This window comes from Manacus candei, unplaced genomic scaffold, assembly GCF_025592945.1.
Source record: "Manacus candei isolate 608988 ecotype Guabito, Panama unplaced genomic scaffold, ASM2559294v1 h1tg000109l, whole genome shotgun sequence".
NCBI classification, from domain to species: domain Eukaryota; kingdom Metazoa; phylum Chordata; class Aves; order Passeriformes; family Pipridae; genus Manacus; species Manacus candei.
The window spans coordinates 3,219,938-3,238,454 of record NW_026138157.1 but is presented as its reverse complement, the minus strand read 5'-3'; the positions used below and the strand labels follow the sequence as shown (position 1 = coordinate 3,238,454).

The 18,517-nt window shown below is 40.2% G+C and overlaps 1 protein-coding gene across 7 annotated transcripts in view; it reads left to right on the top strand.

Moving 5' to 3' along the window:
* The window catches only part of EVL (Enah/Vasp-like), a 150,867-nt gene that overhangs the window by 76,415 nt on the left and 55,935 nt on the right, over positions 1-18,517 (top strand). For all 7 annotated transcript variants that reach the window (XM_051769589.1, XM_051769590.1, XM_051769593.1 and 4 more), the window contains exons 2-3: positions 3,820-3,988; positions 11,026-11,203. In XM_051769589.1, the coding sequence (XP_051625549.1) occupies positions 3,820-3,988; positions 11,026-11,203 (347 nt within the window). The remainder of the gene's footprint in view (positions 1-3,819; positions 3,989-11,025; positions 11,204-18,517) is intronic.

Below are 18,517 nucleotides of genomic sequence, written 5' to 3'. Positions count from 1 at the left end.
GCCTGCTTCTATCAGATGGGAAGTTAAGCAGATTTGCTTTAACTTCAGGCAAACAAGTGGTACTGGTGCAGATGTTTGCCATCCCATAGATGTAAAGCACTGAGAGAAAATGCTTTCAGAATAAATAAGGGTGAATATTTGGATCCCGAGGAAGAACCCCTTCCCTTCCACATTTAAATAAGATATCTTAAATCTGCCTCAGAGTTGGAGTAGATGTTAAGAGCAAATCTGAATGATTTTGTAATCAAAACCTATGTTTCAATTTTTATATTTTTTATACATCATTTCCTATGGTGGGAACTCAGGTGGATAAGTCTGACTGCACTTTAATGTAAAATAAAAAATCAGTAGGGGAGTTAGTAATATTTGATGTGGTATGTGAAATTTAATGGACCTCCAACATATATCCATTTTTCAGTAACTTTTGTGTATTAGGAAAATAAAGTAAGTTCTAGAAGTCTCCAATCATAATTTTGTGTATAAATGCTAATATCTAACAAACTCTTCTCATGGAGGAGGAAAGTGACTATGCACAATTGTGCAACTAAGACCCATATTTGTTACCTGTCATGTGTAGTTGACATAAGTATAACCAAATAAATAATAAATAACCAAAACTTTTGCTGTACCTTTGTGAAACTACTGATGCTTGATTTACGTTTAAAATAATGTACTCCACAGAGAGTAATACAGAGATTCTCACTGACCTTTCTATGAGCAACATTTTCTGAGCTGTTTTCAGGGAAGTCTCTTAAAGTAGCAGTGGGACAGTTGTGCCTTTTATGTGTAGGAGAGTAAAAATCTTCAGGATAAAGAGTTACATCTTCCATTTAGGGTGAGACAGCAATCTAGCAATGGGTCCCTGGGAGCATTTTGGATGTTGAAAAATTGATGAAGTGGTTTGCAAGAATGGATTCCCCTTGTGCTGTACTTGTTTTATGTTCCTTTCTGTTATTTCACTGGAGGCCAGATAACAGGCTTAATCCTGTTTCCATTTAAATGAATGAAGAAAAACTTCCACTGACTGCAGGAGAGCAGGGATTGAGCTCAATGTGTTGTTGCTTTATGTTACAGTAACAATTGGTCATCATGCATTAAATATTGCTCCTGAGGTCTATATCTGTGTTTCAGTCACGGGGCAGTAGCAGGTTATATGCTGTCGATTTTAGTGACGGCAAAAGCTGAAGGCAAAGTTGCCATATCTACTGGAACCTGGATATGGCATTATGAGTAATGCCATGTTAAGGCCCTGGTGTCTGTATGGTTAGGTGTGTTCTTGTTGTTGTATGGAAGGATAATTTAATTAATTTTGACTGATTAAGAAGCTAATGACAATTGTGGGTTCCAAAATTCACCTGAAATGCAGACAACATTGGGTCCAAGGCTTGCTCTGATTGAAACCACTGATGTGCTCTTGCTTACTTTAGTGTACAGTGAGGCTTGTAGTGACTGGCGAGGCTTGAGGGGAAGAACATGGTGTCACATTGGCCGAGTGTGACTCTCCCAGGGATAATGTTTTCTGGGATCCCACGGGCTCACTGGGCAGGGGCTTACTGTGCCCTAGGCAGCTGATGATCCCCTCACCTCTGGAGCTGAAGATGGAACCTCGTAGCACAGACAGGTGGTCACCATTCAGCCACACGACTGCACTGAGGGTTATTTTTGGCCATTCTACTTCCACATGGCAAAGCTAATCCAGCGTACCTGCCTTTTTGCTGGTATGTTTCTCTCCCATTCTCCCCATCTGTGAATCCAAGACAGACTGGGCATCCCCAGGCAGGTCTGGAGGATGCAGGCAATGCTGCCACTGCTGCCAAGCTGTGTCTCTTGCACCAGCTGGAAGATTAGGCAGGCTGGAGTGAGCTCAAATCCCTCAGCTGCTAGTGTCAGATATGGAGGAGCTGCCACAAGACATTAGCTTACCTTAAGAAAAAAAGGAGAGAGAGGTATTTGCTGGGTAAGTAAATCAGCAGAGGCACAGCTGTTCTCCAGGTATCTCTCGTAACAAAGCAACAGCAACTGCTGGATGAGCTGAATTTTATAAATTCTGAAGAAGAATATAGATAAAATAATGTTTAGTCTTTCTGATCTGAATATATTGCTCCATTAACAGAATTTAGCTGTTTCCATGCTACATAATAAAAATACAATTTATCCTGATTTTTTTTTTACATTGTTCTTAGATGTCTGCCAGTGTCCTTACTCCCTCTGTAAATCCTGTGAGGAGTTTTCAGGCTCTTACCCGCAGCCTGGAGGAGGTCTGTGGGCTACCTGGAGGCTCTGTGAAGTGACTGATAAAACAAGCCAGAGTTAGTAGGCTTTAGTGTACCATGGGGGATGCATCTGCCTTGGAAATCTTTTTGAGGCCCACAAATCAGAAAAGATCGAAAACTGCTGCTGTAATCTACCCAGATCCTCTTAATACTTGCAGCAACGTGCTCCCTTTCATTAAAATGATGACAGTGATGGGGTCAGGCGGCTTTGGGTGTGCAGCAGGTGGTATGATTTACAAGGGGTGTAATTTGGCGTGGTGGCAGTGCAGCAATATGGTTTAGCATCACCCAGGAGCTTCTCATGTGTTTGTGTGTATGCTAGGGAGGTAAAAGCAAACAAAGAAGGGAGGAAAAAAAAGATTTGTGTGCAAAGAGGATTAGTGCATGATATTGCATTGTGGAAAATTATTTAATACAGCTTGGGCTCAGGAAGGGAGGTGTATGTGTGTGTATATGTATATATATACACATATATATATATAGGTCTAAAGTTAAGAGGACACTTGTGAACTTAAAATTTTTGCAGGGCATATATCCTGCATAGTTTCATTTAGGTCTAACATCTTAGGTCTATTTGCTTTTTGAATATCCCTGTTACATTAAAGATCTTACATCTTCAAAATTTGCAGGATTCGTTTTTTTTCTTCATATTAGGAACTCTTATTCCCTCTGGTGTAAGAAAAGTGACTGGGAAGTCAAGAGAATTGAAATCCTGATCTATATTGACATGTCACCTCAACAGCATCATTTGCCAGTGGCATTTCTTGCTCATGATGGGTGTGTTTTATTACCATTCCAGTATGTTAGTCAGGATATGCAAGTAAGAGGTAAAGAACTAAGGAATTACTGTGAATCTAAAGGAGAAAAATAGTTATTAATGCTATACAAAGTGTAGGTACTTTAATGCTGGAATGCAGACATTCATGGATTCCCGTTTCCCACTTTCTTTGCTACTAGGATGAAGAAAAAAGAGTTCTTGTGTGTTTTGCACCGTGTATTCTCGGACCTCTAAGTGCGTCAGCAGGTCTGGGTATTAGGCATCAGATGGATTAACTTAATTGATTTCTTCAGTTTACCTAACATGGCTTCTGGTTCAAGGTCTGCTTGCTTCCAGTTTTAAATGTATAACTCAGCTGTGGATGTCACGTTTGTTTTGTCAGGAAGCTGTAAAATATTGGTAGGTTTTCATGCAAATGTGAAAGGCTTCACTTGCCAATAGGTACATAAAATAAATGGAGCATTCATACTGTTGGACAGTTTTCATAACATTTATGTGATGCAGGTTCTGTCTCAGGGCTTAATGTTTTATATAAAATAGATTATCAGTTCAAAACAGCAGCATATAAGAGGCTTTTTAAGTCTATGAACACATACATGTCAGCTTTAATTTACCAGATCACAGTCAAAGGATTCGCAGATCTCTTATAAAACATATGTTGTAAGCAGTTCTGATAGTTTCTCTTGGTTTCTTCTCCTTTACAAGTTTGTGGTAAGAAGCAGCAAATTCACTGCCTTTTTTCTTGTTTTTGTCGTTTTCTCTCTCCAGTGAACAGAGTATTTGCCAAGCCCGAGCTTCAGTTATGGTCTATGACGATACCAGTAAGAAATGGGTGCCAATCAAACCTGGACAGCAGGGATTCAGCAGAATCAACATATACCACAACACGGCCACGAACACCTTCAGGGTAGTTGGAGTTAAACTGCAGGATCAACAAGTGAGTAACTGTATCAAGTTTCCTGTAAATTAACCTTTGATCTCGTTTGGTAACCTCAGTTCTACACCCAATGCAACATTTCCTGCTCCCTGCAAGGTGCCTACAAGTCTGTTTACTCCAGTCGTTCAGATTTTGTACAATTTTTCGCACACAGAATGTAATATAGGTTATTACTCCTTATTTGAAAAAAGAAATTTTGGTAGATGCCAGAGAGATTTTAATGTTATTCCCCTCTTCCATTTCTTTCTTGTGAAATGACTCTTGTTTCATTCTGCGGATTTTGCTCTCAGCTCCCCCAAAATTACTCTTTACTTGGATTTAGTGCTACAATAAAATATTATTTTATTTAATTTTCTAAAAATTTAATATATTATATTAAAATCCACTGCTGTCTCACCAAGTGTGATTGTTACATTGCTGTGTTAAGTAATTAGTTCCTTGTAATGCACTTTAAAATCCTAGGTGCACATTGTGATCTGATTTACAGCAGCCTAATTCTGCAGGACCTCCTTGGGTATTAAAGGAGTTATATGGGATTTAGATTACCAGAACTGGGATCAGGCCCCCAGTCTGATCGGCCACCAAAGCCCAGTGCTCAGCCCAGGGCTGGCACGGTGTGGCTCCGGGCAGCCTGGCTCGTGGTGTGCCGGGCAGTGAGTGCTGTCAGAAGCTCCCTAACCAAATGTCACAATTATACCCTAAGCAAAAGTTTACTTGGGTGGAGTAGCAGTGCAGTACTGCAGTTCCATCTGCATTTTAGAGCAGAAATTTCAGAGTTGGAGGCTCCCTCTGTGTATTTGGTGTGAGGCTGGTACGGCGGTGGCAGCCCAGCCTGCCCAGGCTGCCCACCTCTTGTGCTCACCTCGAGCCCTCTGGCTGGCAGCAGAATGAGGAAGAAGTGGGAGATTGATTGATTGCCTGTTGGCTCAGAGTGTTGTTGCCTTCTGGGAAGGTGAGGTGAGCAGGGCAAGTCAAGCCAAGTCAAGCTAGTCCAGACGGCAGGAGCCAGGGCACCTCTGAGCTGCCACAGATGCTGAATTGATTGATCTGCTTACGGAAATGCAGGTGATCTCTCTCAGCTGTCAGCTGTAATGATGGTTGGGCCAACGGGAAAAGTTAGTTAGGTTGCATACTGGAAATGGTAGACTTTGCTACACTGTCCATATATGGAGTCACCACTCTGAAAAAGGAAAAGCAGAACAGAAATAGGTGGGTTTTGAGCACACTGGTTTTCAGCTCCTTACAGTGTACTTTTGAAACGTCTGCCAGAAGTTTTGCAACTGCTTTTATGCTTCTCAGTAGAGCAAAGGAGTCATATTAATTCTATTAATCCCATTCCAAAATAGAAAATATTTTCAAAACTAAATTAAATACAATGACTTCTTAGGCAGTTGTGAAAGCCAGTACTGCTTTGTACAAAGCTATGCCAGCTGTTTATTTTACATAGCCAGCAGGTGAATGTAAATGATTTTCATGTGACTACAATCTAAGATGGGACTGAATGGCTGGTGTATAACAAGCAGAAGTCATAAAGTCAACATATATATGCAAGGGAGATACTTAAGGGAGACTGTGTACCAGAGGTCTGTCTTAATCAGACTATACAATTAAAGAGTAGGACATCTTAAAAACTCAAATCTTGAGCTGTAATTTAAACATTGCATTAACATTCTATTTGCTTTCAAATGTTCCAACTTACGGAGAGCCTGCATGCTATCTAAAAATCATCTCAATTAAGAAGGAAGCACATAGAAGAATATATTTTTCTAAAGTTTACAGACTAAAAATCCCCCCTCAAACAAACAGAAAGTATACGTTATTTCCTTAGTCACCTAAAATGGCCTAAAACAAAGTGTTCACCTTATATATGATTGCAAAAATCCAATATTATGAATAAAATATATTCAAGACAGCATGTGGCATAGTAGTATTCAAAGGAACACTGAAAGTCTCAAGATTCAGAGTTTAATATATTTTATATAAGTCTCACATGGAATCATAAGCTTGCTAGACTTGCTAAGTATTGGCATTTAATGAGAAAAAAATGAATTTCAGGAAAAGTAATTCTCTGTACAAGCCATTTGTGCTTGCTCTCAGGCTGTGTTAAATCTCACTGAAATTCAGGTTTTGGCAAAAGCTGTTGATTTCCCAGAAAAGACATATTTATCTGAAAAGGACCAATCTTCAGCTAACATGTGATTTGGCATATAGTGAAGCTAATGGAGCTACACAGAATTCCAAGAGTTGAGAAATTAGTTTAAAATAGGTAACACAACAATACCATGGGGGAACAATTTCAACTTTTATTACATACTGTTTGGCAAGGCACAGACTAGAATAATCTTCATGGCTTCATCCCTGCCTGCCTTTAGTATTTCCCTTTTAATTTTTGTTCTTTTATATTACACCTATAATAACATCATTCTTTAACTTTCATCCTCTTTTTCATTTTTCATGTATATTCTTCTGCAGACTCCTTTTTTTGTCTTCATCTTGCTGCCTTTCTGTTATCTAGCCCTTTTTTTGGTGCATGTGTTGGAATTTACAGCACTGTCTGCTTATCTGTATTCATCTTCTTCTCTAGCTGAGTGTCTAAAAAATTCACCACAAAGAGATACGGTTTTTAGAGCAGCAGAACTGGAGCATCATTCTCACCACCAGGAAGTGGTCGCCAGACCTCTTGTTCCCTTTATGTGTCTGGATGACATGCTCATTGCATCCTTTGCGTGTAGCAGCAGGACTGGGTTACAGACCAGCAGGACATGAATTCCCTTTTCTGCTCTGCACAGAGGTGCAGGTTTGCACAGACTCATGCTGGTGTGAGTGGTAACCTTCAGAAAGCCACAAGCAGACTCTTGAAGCTTTGGAGTAGCCACAGAGGCCAGAACTGGTTTGAAGCTAAGGCCAGATCAGTATTACAATCACTTAACATCATGATCTTTGATGTTTCCTTGCAGCCTTCATCTTGTACTCAATGTTCATAGAGGTCTTTTCCAACCTTAACTGTTCTATGATTCTTGAAGCCCAACAGTCATAACCACACACTTTACCTCCATGTTGCAACTTGCCAGCTGTTGTTGTCACGTGGGCTGTTGTAAAGGTGACATGTGTGAGCTTCAGTCACCATGCAAGAAGGTCACAAAGCTAATCGTTTGGGATATAAACTAACCACAATTTTTGAAAAATAAAGAACCGATTAATCACTGCTGTAAATTACTAGAAGTTCATCAGGTTTGGGCCTGCCTTCAGGAGTAAAGAATCTGGCCTAGCTGTAGCAGTTTTTATATCCTCCCTGTTCTAGCAATCCTGTCTGCTCCCTATGAGATGAGCCTGAGTGCAGGCAGTGTGGAAGGGACCAAGCCAGTAACAACTGTCTGAGCCATTCCATGCTCTGGAGAAACAAACAATTTTATTGTCCTGGTTCAATAAGCAAGAGCACGGGGATGAGACTTGTGTGGGAGCTCTTCCCGTGATCTTGGCTGTGTTTACACCTCAGGTGTTGCCCTGAAGCTCATTTAATCCCTTCTAGCCCCATTCCCATGAGTCCCATTGGCCACCACCATCATCACTGCTGACAGCTCCCAACTCAGCAGCCAAAAGGAAGGGCTTCTCAGTTTTGAGCTTTTTTTTTAGATCCTAAAATTCCCTGCCTGTCTTAGGGAGCCTACACTTTAAACTGAGGTGAAAGGGTGATGGGGAGAACCAAGTAGAAGAGAAGCAAACCTTTTTTTAGCGTTACAGCAATGGAACATAGAAAGATGTCAACTTATTAATGCTGTGCACACCTGATCTGTCCTTACCATATGAGATCATTGGAATCCAGAATTTAAGAGGGTTCAGAACGGCACAGACATTTATAACAGTAAGAAGACTACTTTGTTTCAGGATATAAAATACAAAAAGGGTGTTGAAAAGGAAAAAAAAAGGCATTTAAAATGTCGTGTTTCAGTATTTAAGTCAAATTCTAGGTGAAGAGTTATAGGAAGAACTGTTTGTCATGAATAAATCCATTACTTATTTCCGCAAGATTTCTAGTAATCTTCTCCAATTCACCTATTGTAGACTACAACTGAAGTTTAAAAGATGAACTGTTGGTCTGCTCCACCTGGCAGATGCTATCTTACTGACATATGAAGCTTTAGAGTAACGATCCCTTAGAAACACCTGTAAAAAACCCCTATGCTTCAAACAGGGGGACCTTTATATTAATTACTGCTCTGAAGCACTCATAATCATCATGTGCCTTGCAGAGTCTCCAGAACATCTGTACAAGACACCTTTGTGCACTCAACAACAGCTGGTGAACCCCTTTTCTTTTGTAGCATTTTCCATAAACGTGAGCCAAAATGAAATTCTGGCTATTTTAAGTTTCATTTCCCAGTTTCAAACTCTCTGATTTGAGTTTGAAGACAAAATATTACATACGTAGACAAACTGATGATTACTGAAGGTCAACCGTCAAATTCTGTCTTTGTTCGACTAAAGGGATCAAACTCTCAGAACAGAGCAGATTCTCGGAGTTCCTTGGGTCGATGTTCTGGGGAAGCAGGTTTTGAACAATTTACAAGACTCACTTTGAAAGCCTTATAGAAGCTTACAGTCTTTTTAAACATTTCCTTGAAGATACTGACTGTGCCTTCCCTTGGTGAGTTGCTCAAAAATGATTGGAAAACTTAAAAATTGGTCCATGTTAAAACTTTGGATTAGTAATCCAGGCATGGATGCTCCATGATGCTCCAGAAACTCCTTGAGTGTGACCAGCATCGGTACAGGCTCAGTGGAAGAATGGGGGTGATGTCACCAGCTTTCAAGAAAAAAAAGCAATCTAAGCTGTCAATTATAATGCAAGTTCAGTGCCTCTGCTGAGACCAGTTTCCACTTCATTCTGGTTGGTGTGGCTGCATTTCCACACAGCATGCTGGCGATGTGGTTCCCATTTTCAGGAGACTAACCCTTGGGAGCCTGTGTACCAAATGTAGGCTGCATCTTCCTTTGGCCCACAGGTCAGGAATCTCTCAATGAAATGTGTCAAAAACAGCAGTGTAGGTCTGATTGCATTTGCATGAAACCTTAATAATGATACCAGTTTGAGTGCAAAAATTGGACTATCTTATTTGTGCCTAAAGCTAGACCAAGTATTCAAAGACTGTCTGCTATGTCACTGTTTAATGATGGCTAAGGTAAGTAAATTCATTCTGCTAATAAGAGGCTATCTGTAATTATCTAGCGCCGTAGTGGCTTCTTTGCTGGTTTCCATAATTTTTTGTATATTAATATACACATCTGTTAACTATATCAATGAGACAGTGTTATCCTTCAAAAACAGGAATGTGTGTAAAACAATTTGTTGCTTATTAGGTGTTCATCTAATATTTTTCTGCCAATTTAAACTGGCAATCCACTGAAAATTCAGAACTCAGAGTTAGGAGTCATTAATCTCTGAAATCAGTTTTAAAAATCTGCCTTTATAATTAAGAAGAATTGTCAGTCATCTAATAAAAATGTTGTTGGACTAATTAAATACACTGGAGCTTTTTAATTGCAACTGTAGTGTTAATAGAAAACTTTCCAAAATGCTGATCAATCGGACTGCAACAAAAATGTATTGGTAGGTTTTCTGGTGTGGGGGATCCACCTCTAATGTAAATATTGTGTACAAAGTTGACTCATTACTGGCTCTCTGTTCCTTTGTCTTCAGTTGTTTCTCCCATCTTACAAAGCCCAGGATGGGAAGACGTGTGCTAAGAGTGAGCTCCTGGACAGCATGCACAAAAGTCCTCTTCCTACTCCTGTAAACCAGTGTCCAGCCCATTTAATTTACATACGAGCCACCCAAACTAGTGTGATGATTTCCATTGATTGACTTTCAGTGAGGGTCAGAATATGTGGGATTGTTCTGGCTCTTGATAAAACTCTAGCCAAAATAAATCCATTTGCAGGTGCAATCTGGAACATTCAAGACCAGATTTGCTGTATTTAAACAATGAACTTTTGCTGCTCATAATTTCAAGGTTCTCTGTCCTTGGTTCCCTTCTGTCCCCAGCCTGTGTGAGCTGATGAAGGGGGAGCCTCCATTTCCTACAACTTTGTTGTTTTCAATGCACTGTGTCTGGTTATGGGAATAATTATTATCCCTTCTGCTGGCATTTTGTTTCTTAACTTTGTGTCACAACAGAGTACCACTGCCAGTGCACAGATGGGTGTCTCAGGGATGTTGTCTGTGCTATCTGTCCTTCTGACCTATTAGTGGTGCAGGGGGCACTCCTGCCTCTCCCCTTTCAGCTAGATCAGGTCACACTTTTAGCATTGGAGGTTTCTGGTTGGATCCCAGTTACACTGTGTAGCTGGATGTCCCATGTGCCCTACCCAAGGATAAACAGGGCATTGTATTTAGCAGATTAAATCAAAATATACAGAACCATCCTTCTGCTGCAGTCACCCCTTACCTGGAAAATATCGCTCATACAGCAAGGGAGGAGGTGGGAGCGGAAATATGTGGTTGTCTGGTTTTGTCATTGCCTGTCTGATTCTAGAGGAAAAACTCTCAACACAAGAAGCTGGTGGTGATCAGGTGCATGGGAGGAGAAAAGCAGAGCTGGTGCAATGAGTCAAAACATTTATCTGCTGTAGGGCAGGGTTAGTGCCAAGAGCTCTGTCTGGCTCTTTTTCTAACAATTGTGCATGATCATCCTCCAAAAGATGGCAACAGCTGCTGGCACTGGCTCCTGACAGCTGTCTGCAGCATCTGCACAGCTGCATCCTGTGAAGGTGCTGTAGAAAACACGAGCAGGTAATAGATTTTGCAAAACTGGCTTGCAAGTCCCCGAGGCTGAATTGTACTGTTGTAAATCTCACCCTTAGATGTGGGTCTTGTGTCACTGGAACACGCACTGCCTTACTGTACAGCCATGTAGGAGCTGCCAAAGGAACTGCCTCTACCAATTTAGTTAACCTTTACACAAGGGTTGGGTGGTTTTTTTTTTTCCCACTGTAAACAGAACTATTTTTAATCCTTACCCCTCTCTTTCAAATCACAGGTAGTGATTAATTACTCAATTGTGAAAGGATTGAAGTACAATCAAGCAACACCTACCTTTCATCAATGGCGCGACGCACGGCAAGTCTATGGCTTGAATTTTGCAAGCAAAGAAGAGGCTACCACGTTCTCCAATGCAATGCTGTTTGCTCTGAATATCATGAACTCACAAGATGGAGGTAAATTAATCTCTATTAAACTGTGACATTTTATAATGTTTGTTATCAATCACCTAGTGCAGTTGTATTGGGTAGTATGCCATTATAAAACATGTTATAATAAAAAAACTTAACCTCTAGTAGACAGCCTTTAGATCAGCATTTGCTGTAGTATAAATTGTACATGTTTTCAGGTTTTATTTCCATTCCTTCTCATTTTTCATGGTACCTTAACTCACCATAGTTATTTGGGCATGCCTCAGCAGGCAGGTAGGCACACTGATTTATGTGGGTCTGTGTATGTTTTACATGTAAGAAGGCAGAATATGACTTTAAATAAACAGAAGCTAGAGCAAAATTAGCAACATTTTATAAGAGAGAATTTGGAGCTGGTATATCCAGTGTGTTGGATGTCAGCTCCAGCTGATGGATCTGCTTTCAAAAAGATGAGTGTGTGGCACCTTGATTATTTCAGAAGGTGAAATGTAAAGGCTTGTGCTCTGGTCATTGATTGATATCCCTCAATATCTTGACTGCAGAAAAAATTTGTGGTAAAGTTTGCTGTTCTGAGAATTTGTCATTGCACTAGCTTGAGAAGGGCCCAAAATAACATCCTGGTTTCTCAGTGGAAACCAGTTTCTGGTCTGTGGTATCTGGATGAAGTACTGCCCTCAGTTACACGCTCATGACCTCTGTGCAGCTCCTGGGCTGGGAACAGAGCAGTCCTTGTGTGGTGTCTTTTTTTTCCCTGTAAAATACACACCACAGCCCTATTTTCCTTTTGCAAACACAGTGAGTCAAGGTTTACATCACCTGCTGCCATCCAGGTTTCACTGAAGTGTTCACTGGCAATGGACAGCAGCTCTTTAGAGAGAGGTTGTCGCCTGACAGCCTTCAATGCACAAATATGTCTTACTAAAAGGCATATTTGTAATATAAAAGTTCATATTTTTTATTCTGCTTTTCTGACCTATTAAGCTGAAAAATTCAAAAGTCGTCAAAAATCAAGAAGTATTTTAAATTCTGAGCTATATTTAGAAATACTGAGAACTTAATCCTGCTTTCTTCAGATTGAACATTTTCAGCTGTAGTTGTGCCACAGCAGGAGACTTCACGAGGAAATCTGGCCAAGATTCAGCAGTCCTAAATTTATGCAAATCTGCAGAGTACAAAGCTCTTTGGCTGCTCAGATGCTCTCAGCCCCTGTAGACCACCAAATAAGACTCCAAATTTGGATACTTTGACTATGGTCTTGGTGTAGTGATTAGTTTAATACCTGTGATGATTCTGCCTTTCTTCTGAAAGTCCTTAAGTTTAGGTTGGGTTTTTTTCCCCATCTGTCTCTTCCTGTCAAAGGGACTGAGGTTTTTGCAGGATTTTGATGTTGTTTCAAGGAGGTGCCTTGTGGAAACACAGGCCTCAGGATGAGAATTTATTGCACATAGGCTAAAATGAAAGAAACTGTCTTATGGTTGATACTTTAATTATGTTAGCTACTCTTAGCAAAGAACAAGAGGTATTTTAAGAAAGTACTTTTGCATACTTGAAAGCCTATTAAATTTCTGAGAAGTTTATGAATATACAACAAATAATAATTTGCATTTTTCATTTTTGGGGGTATTTATTTACTTAGCGCACCAAAGTGTGCTTTAGATCCTTTACAGACTTAAGATGCAACCTATGCTGAAGAGCTTGCATTTAGAGTTTATAGTAGTCACATACACAGACATGAATTGGGTCACAGATGAAAAAATTTCCTACTTTCTTTTCTGTAAAAACAAATGGTCTGGTAAATATTCTGTCTTCAACAACCCCTTTTCTCTCATACCTAAAGTGTTAGAAGTTTCAAAGATTTCCAGTCATCCCATTCTTTACAGCTGAGCTTGTCAAAAACTGAAATTTGGTTTAAAGATAGTTTCAGTATTTGAGGTTTTTTAAAAAAAATCTCTGATTCTATGAAACAAATTCCTCAAATACTCATTTTTATTAATTCTTTTTCATTATGAAATTTATTTCTATAAATATTTCTTTTTTATTTATATTAGCTACAGGTTGATAATAGATTATATTGAGGACTTTTATATCATCATAAGTTTCCCAGTTATTGCAATGATCTCAGTGTGCAAGTTGACAGCAAAAGTCCATAATGGATATAAGGTATAAGACGTTTTTTCAGGTCTGCTCTTCCAGGCTCCTGTATATATTTGTGAGTATGAATTAATGCAAATAGGAATTCACACAAACACACATATCCATATATCTTTTCAGGCACAGCCACTGCCTGCATACTCCATCCATTCTGCTGCCTGCATACTGCATTAGAGTCTTCTTTTTCATATGGAAAAATCATTAGGAAAAAAATGTATTTATTATATCTACACATCATGTATTAAAGTTGCTCATGTGCTTATGCAGATGGATGGCAGCTTTAAGGGGTGCATTTGTATTCACAGAACTGCTCCACACACTAATAAAATGCTCTACCAAAACCACAGTGTTAAACAGAGATTCCCTCTGGCACATTCATAGGACAGCACACCCTATCTGCTAACTCTACAGCTTGAAATATGCTATGTGCACTGCTTGGGATGTGCTATTTCTAATGTTTAGTTTTTTCATATATTCCCTGCTGAGACATTATTATGTTTAGGAACTTCTGATCTTCCCATAGTTGAATAGATTCTGGCTTCCATGGCTGCTTCTCCCTTCATTCTACCACCCACTTCCATAAACTAAAATTAATCATGGTAGACTACAGCAGAAAATGTGAGACTGCATCATATCTTCAGCAGACATGGAGTCAGGATCTGTAACATTTGGGAAAATAACTAGTCTTGGCACAAAGCAATGGCGTGGGGTTTTGAATGGTGCATTAAACTGAATTAGTTTAAAAAAATTACAGCAGTCTGCGTTTTGGGGAGTTGGAAATAATTTTTAGGTAGTGCTGACTTTCACATTACTGGGTCACTTTAAATGAACGTACAGTTATGAACAAGTGATGAGAATTACTGTACTGTCCCTCCTCCTCACAAGAGAAACTGTGACGCCCAAGATCAACCACAGGCACTGCTCTCTCTGTACTGATTACATGAGGCATGAGTGAAAACTAAACCTAGTGCTTCATTAAATGCCTGTGGTTAAATAGGCTGAATCAGATCCTACAGCCAGACCATGTTAACCTGGGTTGCATGTCAAGATCAGCGCTGGGGAGTGGATCTTCCCAGGGGTATGACATCCCAAAGAGCACAAAAGTTGGGAGGAAAGCCAGAGTCTAAATTCTCTGTCTAGTTATATTTCTGCAGGTGATGTGCTCATACTCTTACCTGTGGAGAGGGCTGGCCATCTTACATGTGTCCAAGTTCCCAGTGCTGTGGTGAGAGCCTCTCCCAGTGCACATCCTCAGGGTGGGCTAAAGCAAACCTTGCAGGAGGTGAACACAGACTCAGCTCAGTCTTGTGCTTTGTAAGGATGCTTATGACTATGTTAGGAATAATCTGAAATTAGAGAAAATAAGACTAAAAAGAAAATAATAATACAAATATGTACCATCCTTCCTTTAGAGATTGACAGTTGCTTCGCTAAGTCACAATTGTTTACCTTCCAGTTTGTTTATATACCTAATTACTTTGATTTTCTTATGCATTTCTTTAATCTGTTCTCCTTTGCAATAAAAAGCAAGGAGTTGGTCCTGAGCCAGCCTGCAAAATGAGAGCAAATGATAACATTGACTTGCTCATTACCAATCTCTTGCTTACAGTTCTTTAATGGTGACATTTAGTAAGACCATTAGTATGACAAACGACTTCCCATTTAATTGTTTTTCTTTCATGGGTGTCCACTTCATGAAGATAGACCTTTCACTGGCATAAGTTACCTGATACAAGCTAGTGTGTCACTAGCTTACTTTGTCACCTGCAGCCAGGTTTCACTGGGAGCAGAGCATCACTCCTTCTTGCCCCAGGAGACTATGGAAAAAGCATTTTGTATGGATCCTGCCCACGGGCTGATGTTTGCTAAGCAGACAAGGTTCATATTCTTCAAGGCTTACATCCTCTTAGATGTGATGCAATGACTGGTGGCAGTGCAGCATCATTATTGGAGCAGGACACAAAGTGAGGATATTAGTAGGCTAAAACAGGCAAGTTCTACCCTGACGAAATTTTGTAGGAAATCCAGCAGTGCCTGTGGTGAAGGTAACTTTCTGCAGGGCTTAACTGGAGCCTGTGCACTCAGTGCTTCTCAGTTGTTACACTTCCCTGAGAGACCATTTTCTCTCATTTCTTGCTCCCCAAATTTCTGGGGACAGGCAAAGGAATTCTTCATCATCTTCCTTCCTTATTTGCACACTTCAGACATTTGAGTCCCTGCTGGTCCCTGGCAGCTCCTGCATGTTCCCATGCTGCAGAAGGAGGCAGTGGCTCAGCTCTGTGGCTTGGTGTGACCAGCTCTGGGGGCATCTCGGGCTTCCATGGCTTAAAGACTTGTTACTTCTTGGAGGAGAATTAAGGCTCTGATCTGTGCTACTGGTGAATGCTGCCTGTGACATGAATAAAACATATTATGAACTTTCACTTTTCTTTTGATCTTTTTACCTTCAGGACTTGGATACTTATTGTTGGTTTACAATGCATGAAAATCCTATTTCTAAATGTACACACCACATGCTGGAAAGCCTTAAGCAGAGGGGTCTGTTGTGGACTTAATCATAGTTAGAGGTCAGCTTCTTTTTCTGACTAAGGGAGAAGCTGGAGGAAAGCATGAAATGGTAGGAGAGAGGTTTGAAGAAAATTAATAGTGATATATTTATTTGTTTATTTCTTGTAAGAAAGCAATGAATAATGTTCTAAGTGTCTTAAAGACCACACAATACAGACTCAGGTCATGGAAGGTGCAGAGTTCAGCCCCATGCCTCCCCACATGAAGCTTCACAGACCTAGCCTTAATTCTGCAGGGAGAATATTTTGGTAGTCAGAAGGATTGCTCTTCACCCTCTTCTTCTCATTAGAAGATCTGCTGGCTTTTCTTTTCCACCACTGAGGATTATTTGACAGGTATTTCTCTAGCCACCTTTCCCATACGTTGTATTTTATGAAGTTCTTCAGAGTTTGAGATATTTTTCCATTCCTTCAGTCAGTCTGCTTTTATCCTTGTACAGAAGTGACAGCATTTCTGTATTGCTGAGAGGAAGTTCCTTGGAAAGCACTTTGATCCCACCAAAATAAGGGGATAAATAACAGAATAAAGCATTGATTCATTGAACAGCAGATAAACTGGCAGAGTATAGCATGCATTCTCTCTCTTAGTTAGATGCCCTAAGTATTTGCAAGATTTCTGTCAGTGAAGGATGTGTGTGAAGATTACAGTGCACTGGATTTCAGATTAAAGTCTACACAGGTTTTTTAATACATTTTTCTAATGTTATATTTAGTTCATTTTTCATTAGAATTTTTCCAACTAGTCCCATGTCTTTCGGTTTTTCAGTGGCACCAAAGTGTAACTGCTGGGAAACTCAGTCAGTTGAATTCATCTTCTACAGTGCAGTGCCTGTTTTATTTGATAATATTGCCCCGAGACTTCCCAGCACCACAGAGGGACACAGTGTGGGAAGACAAAAGATTGCATCTTCATTACAGTGCTGCATAATACATAAAATCACTCATCAATAATGGAAGGGACCCACCACAGAACACAATGCCCACTTGCAGCCAGCTGGTTCCAAAACCCTACTGGTGTGAAGGGATCTGTGCCCCATGCAAGATGCTTTGCATACTGTGCTGCAGACTTGTTTCCCCTGCTATCAGGTGTGTTGATGCAGATTATAAAGCACTAAGATGGTATATTCTGTGCACATTGTACTTTTAAGTGTGCTAATAACATGTTAAAGGCGTGTGTAACTTCACATTCCATAGGCATTGCAGAACTGTAAGCATGCATCCTGCTGCAGGTCTTTGAGCCAAGTCATTCCACAAGTTGTTCCTATTTATAGTTTAGTCATAGAGAATTTGTAAGCAACAAACTTTTGAACTCACTGGTGTAAATATGATCCATGTGGTCAGACACCTAGTGCTAGCCAAAATAGCAGCCCGCAGGCAATGGTTAATTGGGTGCATGTGAAAAATACAAAGCACTTTTGCTGCTTTAAAAAACAAAGCTTTCCCAGGGGAAAGAATCTTTTCTGATTGATGTCTTTCAAAAACACCAGAGAAAGGTTTAGAGAAACACAGTTTTTCCAACCTCATGCCTACCCCAGTTTCAATATTAACTTTAGAAGCTCAGAAAGGCTCTGCAGATAGGGCAGTTTCTATTCTAAATTGCTGTGCTTTGTAAGTCAATGAAGAGGGAGGGAAAATTCAAGTAAGATGATGAGCTTTTTCCTTTCGTCTGCTGCATTGCTTTATCACTGGAACTGTTCCAGAAAAATTCACCAGACTTATACATAATCTTTTAGTATATTGCTTACTATAGAAATAAATTCATTCTTTGCAAACTGGACAGAGATGAGCTGTTACCAGCAAACCAGGGGCGAATTTATTGAGCAACCAGTGAAGGGCACCCCCTAACCAGTGCCCCGCAGCATTTTTGACCCTTTGAGAGCAAGAGTCCCTTGTGAACCCAGCTGAAAAACATCAGCTTGGCCCACAGGAGGAGGCATCATGTCTAGCTCCCAAGGTGTTTTCTTGCTGTGCTGGTGGGGATGACAGTCCTCATATAAGCCCGCTGCCCATCTTTCTTAAACAATGAACATTTCTCCACCTGGAATAAAGGCACTTACCTTGCAAGCTTCCCCTGCCTGCTCAAATGTCCTCTTCTCAGGTTAACCTGGGTTTCCTAAGTTGAATATATGACATTTCTAAGAACCTGGGTACACTTCACATTAAGAGAATCATGCTTAAAACCAGAACTGGAGGAAGTTGGCCCAGCCAGAAGAAGCAGTGCATAAAATTGGTTAGTCTTCTGTGTTAGCTTGGCTCTGTCTGACTGGAGCACAGGAGGTGAATTACTTCATTCATGAATAGATAAACTGGGATTACAGACTCCTTTCAGTGTTAGAACTGTAAATATAATTGCTATTATTCATCTGTCAGGAAGTATCAAACTGTTATTTAATTATTCTGCTCTATAGAAGTAGGCATTTTTTCAGTTCAGTTTTTCAGTCCCTCAGATGGTAGGGATCCATGGCAGAAAGTTTTCCAGGGCACTGAAGTGCTCTCCAAATTATATGCAAATAAAAACCCATGACATGTTGCTTGTACACATCTTAACCACTTTCCTGCAGGACTCTATTGTATCCCTGCTCAAAGCAGCAGCAGCAGCAACGCCGGAGCTGCTGTCGAA